The sequence below is a fragment of the Hydra vulgaris genome, chromosome 06 (assembly GCF_038396675.1).
Source record: "Hydra vulgaris chromosome 06, alternate assembly HydraT2T_AEP".
In the NCBI taxonomy this organism is placed as follows: Eukaryota; Metazoa; Cnidaria; class Hydrozoa; order Anthoathecata; family Hydridae; genus Hydra; species Hydra vulgaris.
Window position 1 is genome coordinate 23691501 of NC_088925.1, and position 6000 is coordinate 23697500.

At 30.9% G+C, this 6000-nt stretch overlaps 2 protein-coding genes across 3 annotated transcripts in view; both read left to right on the plus strand.

The window, feature by feature from the left end:
* The window catches only part of LOC136081739 (uncharacterized), a 43554-nt gene that overhangs the window by 10479 nt on the left and 27075 nt on the right, over positions 1 to 6000 (plus strand). The window lies entirely within an intron of this gene.
* LOC136081740 (uncharacterized) lies at positions 2487 to 4337 on the plus strand. Its single transcript, XM_065799647.1, has 4 exons — positions 2487 to 2848; positions 3040 to 3396; positions 3604 to 3843; positions 4070 to 4337. The coding sequence occupies exons 2-4, from the start codon at positions 3359 to 3361 to the stop codon at positions 4200 to 4202; spliced, it is 411 nt and encodes a 136-aa protein (XP_065655719.1). The 5' UTR covers positions 2487 to 2848; positions 3040 to 3358; the 3' UTR covers positions 4203 to 4337.

Sequence of the window (6000 nt, forward strand, 5' to 3'; positions counted from 1 at the left end):
TATATTATATAAATTACAACTAATATAGTTAATGAAATTCTATAGAAGTGTTGGTATACTCTATTTACAATACAAGACTTTACTAATAAATAGTTTTATTAGAAATTTCCCGAATTTTAAATTGCAAATCAGGATAATTTCGTAGCAATCAGGTTTTTAGTTTCCGCTCATTGTGGTATTTTATTGGTACTATTACGTGAGACATACGTTCGCAAATGTACTTTTGATAATTAATCCGTACCAAATAAAAAGAGTGTAGTTTTTAATTTATTTATTTTGTTTGCAGATTAAAATATTCAAAGATAGCAAGCGCTATTCTACATGCTACACAAACTTTATGACCGCTCGAAATGTTAAAAGTGCACAGAACAAAAAGGTTGTTAGTGCTTTAACTAAAGAGGATAAAGGTTTTACTGTTGTTATCTCTACTATGAACAGTAATCGTAGTCGTATGTGGAATTTTTTAGAGTTGTATGCTACATACATGAGCCATAGTGGTACAAAAAGCCGCAGAAATTTAATTTTTGATCTTTTTGACTACGTTGGTAATGCTATGGTGGTTCTCAGTTCTTCAGGAAAAGCTAGTAGCTAAAACAGTTGAAAAAAATCCAGCAATTGTTGATTGTGTTTGTACATTAATGTCATGTTCTGAAAGGTGTATTGAAAATTGCGATTGCAGGTGTTGGAGCTATGTTGGCTGAAAAGACGTTTCCACACTAATTTTAACTTTTGTTCTCTCAAGACATAAGTGATTTTGATTCTTTAAAGATTCATCTGAAAAAAACAGCAAGTAAGAGTCGAGCATCAAAACATTGCATCGACTGTTTAATAAAGCCAGTTTTCATTGTGTTAACCCAGTAGGCACGGGACCTAAAGAAGACGTCTTTTGAACGTTGAAAAGACGTCCAAATTGTTCAAAGACGTTTAAAAGGTGTCTTTTTTACGTTCCGTGCCCACTGGAAATATTTATACACGCCGAACGCGAAAGTAACTGGACTTTGCATTCGTGGGCAATTTGATGAGCATTCTGTAGTTTATTATTGTAAAATATTCTGTAATTTTTAAGCTTAAAGAAAACTATTCACTTCATTTTTATTATTTATTTTACCTTTCTCAGGACGTATTTTATGTTGAATCACTGTCTTAGGTCTGCCAAATCCCTTTCATTTGCAGAAAAATAATGGTTTCCTTTATTTGATCCTGTTAAATTGAATTTTCAATATTTAAATTTGCCTAATTTACCATTCTGGCACCCCTTCCCCCTCCCATTTTGTTTCAGTAAAATAGAATCAATCATTAAATATTTGTACCCTATTTCAAGGGTAAAAGGGTATATAGTCAGCAACTGGACTATTAAAACATTTATTAAATTTTGACACTAAAATAATTTTTTGTATTACAATAACAATATATTGTTATTGTATTACAAAGACGAATTACAATACAATATTTATTGTTATTGTAGTGGGCCATTACAATACATTTTTTTTTCAGACATTGTTATTGTTTTATAAAGATGAATTGCAATACAATATTTATTGTTATTGTATTACAGAATTACAATAGTTGTAAATCACAAGTACTGTTATTGTTTCTAAATTAAGTTAATACAATAACAATAATTATTGTTACTGTTATTGTTTTCATTACAATTTCAATAGTCCTAACCCTATATATATATATATATATATATATATATATATATATATATATATATATATATATATATATATATATATATATATGTATGTATATATATATATATATACTATTATAAAAAAAATTCTTTAGAATTGATTACTTATTAGGCCCAGCTAAAATAAAATGCCTATTTAATTCATCTGCAATATCGCTTAAAGCATATAAAATTTTATCATTAACTTTAATACCGTTAGGCAAAGCGCCTGATTTAGTTTTTGCTTAACCAGTGATTTCTCTTAAAACTTACCAAGTGCGTTTTGAGTTTTTTTTTTTTTTCCAAGTAAGTCAAGATGAGTATTTTTTTTTTGAAATTTTTTCTTTTTCTTTCGAACTCTCTTGCATAATTTTTGTAAATGGTTTTATTTTTAACTGATTTGGATTTCATGTACTTAATATATAATAATATGCCAATGAAGCATTGATAATTGGTCATTAAATGATGCTAAATTTGCTTTGCTATAAATGCGTTTACAATAGCTATTTTTTTTATCTAGTGTTAATTTAGTATCTGTATTTATGGAGAAAAAAAATCGGAAAATGATCTATGATATCGCATTTAATGATTCCTTTTTTAAGAGAAAGACTCCGTTTTTAAATAAGTCATTGTAAAACTCTTTAATGTTGTATTTGACGTGATACTGTAAACAATCAAAGTTAAAATCATCAATTAAGTAGTTTAATTTATTTTCGTGGATACTTTTTTTAAAAATAACCTTTTTTTGGTATTGATTACGGTTTCAATTACGGTTCTACTGAACTGAAATTTACTAGCAAATTGTAATAAAAACGTTTTTAAAAACTCTCTGGGAAAAAGTTTTTAAATACTCTTTAAATTACTTAGATATACATTATAAGGCTCTTAAAATAAATTTTTTTTATAAGAAAAGATGTTAAAATTTTAGTTTGAATTAGTATTAAAATTGTAATTGAACAACATTTTGAAGAATGCCAAGGCCAAGGACCGAAATTTGGAATCACTTTGATGAAGAGGTCAGTACTACACCTGATAAAGAGCGACTGTTTTGCAATTTGCAAGTTGATGGACAGAAACACATCTGGCATGAGATCACATTTGACAAGGAAGCATCCTGTTCAGTTTGCAGCCCTGGAGAAAAAGCGCCATATTCCTTTTGATAAGTTAAAACAGGTGCAATAAAGCTTAGAAACGTTTTTACTTTATTAATTTAAATATTAACTTTTATTTTCATGTGTTAGTTATTATTACTATTACAATACCAAGATTTAACAAAATTTAACTCTAAATATCAATAACTTTCAATAAATGCTGATGAATGTTTCAATATTAGGTATTTTAACAGGTTTCATATCAATTTTTAGTCCTGCAATGGAGACGAGGCATTATGTGCAATGAGGCATTATGTGCAATGAGGCATTATGTGCAACGAGGCATTATGTGCAAGTCTGAGATGATAAGACACCACTAGTGTTGGGCAGTAAAGTTAAACAAGGAAGACTTTCCGGACCATCAGCAGAAAAGGTCCAAAATCTAAAGCATTTGGTCAAATACAAGCCACAAGACCGTGAACAGCTTAGAGATGACATTGAAATTGTCAAGTTTTTGGTCCGTTTAAATTTGCCATTCTCTTTGGTTGAACATGAAGCTTTTAAAGATTTTGTTCACTACTGGAACCCAAAAATGAATGTGAAGACTGCAACAACATACTCCCGGTTCAAGTATGCAAAATTTTAATTGTTTTAAATAAATTTTATTTTGGGGTGGGGAGTCAATTCAATGGGAGTTCCAAGAGAACCAAATTTTTTAAAAAGCTACTTTTTTAAGATTAATCCACACCGATTTTTTTTTTGGTTTTCTTAGTAGGTAACCAAATTGATATGTAACGAGAAATACCAATAATAACTAATTTTTTATTTTAATTTTAGGTTGTCGTTGTTGTACAAAAATGTGAAAATCTGTGTGGATGACATTCTAAAGGAGGAACTGCCAAAGACCACTGGATTTGCATTCTCAACTGACCTCTGGCAAAGCAGAAACAATGATGCATACCAAACCAGTACATTGCGCTATGTGAGTGAAGACTTCCGGTTAAAGATGTTTGCTATTGGAGTTTTTCCGTTTTACGGACAACATACAGTTGAAGCCATTGCTATTCGTCTGGATAAGTATGTTTTAGTATTTTATTTTTATCAGGTTAAAATTTCTGTAAATTAAGTTAACCGTTTGAATTATTTAGATAACTTTTTGTTACAAAAAAACAAAACCCGATATTTAGTTTAAAATGAATGGCACAAGTTAATACTTTTATTTATATCTAAAATAACAACAAAAGTATTAGTTTGTATTTTAAAATATCAAACAGCAAACAAATAATTTTTCTTTGCTTTTCAGGAATGTCTCAGAGTTGGCCGGAAATAATGGAGTTTTGTCCGTTGTGTGTGTCCATGATTCACCTGCTAATATGAAGGCGGCAATTAACAAGCGCAATTTTGTAGATCTCTTTTGTGTGCTGATCACCTTTTGAATTTGGCAGTTGAAGCAACTGTCAAAGAAACAAAAGGTTTTGACAGTTTGGATCTTCACGAAGCAATCCAAAGAGCAATTGAATTAAGTTCAAGATGCCACAAGTCATCTTTGTCTGAGCAAAGAATTAAAAAAGAGGTAACTAGTTTTCAGTTTAATATCCTTTTTAGCTTTTATAGCAATTTAGTTTATAGTTTAATACAATACAAGCGCAATTTAAACTTCTCAGTACACTTTGTGTGACAAAGTTTTTCTAATGATAGCTACCATTAATAACTGATAAAATTTAACACTTAAAAAGTAAAAACATATAACATAGTTAATATCAGTTTTTAATAATAGTAAATAGTACTAATCACCTTTTATGTTATATTTATTATATTTCTATTTTAATTTTTAGCTAAAGCTGTTGCTTGATGACAGTGATGTTGTTGGCAAGGATAAGTTGAAATTTGTGAAAACCATCACTCCCGTGAAAACACGCTGGAATTCAACTTTTATAATGTTGGAAAGCATCAGTTAAAACATAGTAAAAATGCGTCGTATCCTCAGCTCTATTAGAGACATTCCTGGAAAAGATGACACCAAACTAGCTCCAGTCATTCCTTCAGAAGATGAGTTCAATCTTTATGATGAAATTTTGCCTATTCTGAGGAGAGTTGCTGAGATTTCAGAATGTTTCTCTGCTGACAATGAAGTAAGCATTCACCTCGTTATCTCAAACATTTACACACTGAGGCACAAACGCCTGAATTTCATCAAGGCTGGTGGGGCATCACCAACAACACAAATGTTTCACCAATAATTGGTGGAAAACTTGGATGTTCGTTTTTCGGATACTGGTTGTCAAAACCTTTTTTACTCTGTTCCCAACTTGCTTAACCCCTTGTACAAGGAAAGAGCTCTGAAAAAACTGGTTAAATTTGATGAAGCCTATTAGGCACTGATTACCCAATCCAATGCTTATCAGGAATGGATTGCTGCAACAAGGTTATTTAATGAACGGTTACATGCTGAAACCCAAGGTCATGTTTTAGAAGATAATTATTTCTATGATGTTGGAATGGAAGAAGCTCCTGTACTTATGACTTCCTATACTGGTCCGGCTACACCTGCAAAGTCGGACATTGTCACTGAATGGGAAATATTTCAAAAACTCCCAGGAGTTGTTGGTGTGGACGTGCTGGAATTTTTGAGAGCAAATATGTACAAATTTCCTCTCCTCACTCAAGCTGCTAAAAAATGGCTATGTGTACTTGCTTCCTTAGCATCTTCAGAAAGAGCCTTTAGTGCCGGTGGTGGAATCGTCTCTTATAAAAGAGCAAAATTGCAGCAACAAGTTGAAAAATTGTTGTACATTCAGCAAAACTAAGATCCAGATCAAAAAATGGTTTCTAACCAGCAGGATGAATAAGAAGAAGAGGTTTGTTTGAAGAGGTTTCTACCAATGACTCTGAGAATTCAGCTGCTGTAAGTCAGGGACCTTCTACTTCAACTGTTACATCAGCAGTTGAAATGGAAGACTAACTTAAATTGGTTCATTGCCTAAGCGGCGTCATTGGTCTATTTCACTGCTTAGAGCTTGTCTTTGAGATTAAGATTTAACATTTTTCTTATATTAAGTCACAAGCACAAACCTTAACATGTTAAACATGTCAAGCCAACAATTTATCAAGTAAAACATTGTTATTTTTTGTTTTTAGTTGTTTTTTGCTTCAGCTTAAGTCTTAAATAAATTAAAAAATCAAAATTACAAATAAAGTTTTGTTTATTTCTTTTTCTACATTAAATAGTGCACT

Bases quoted from the DNA above. Each gene is read 5' to 3' on its own strand.
- LOC136081740 (XM_065799647.1), top strand. From the start codon at position 3,359: ATGAATGTGAAGACTGCAACAACATACTCCCGGTTCAA. The intron at 3,397-3,603 runs GTATGCAAAATT...TTTTAATTTTAG, and splicing joins ACAACATACTCCCGGTTCAA to GTTGTCGTTGTTGTACAAAA. The intron at 3,844-4,069 runs GTATGTTTTAGT...TTTGCTTTTCAG, and splicing joins ATTGCTATTCGTCTGGATAA to GAATGTCTCAGAGTTGGCCG.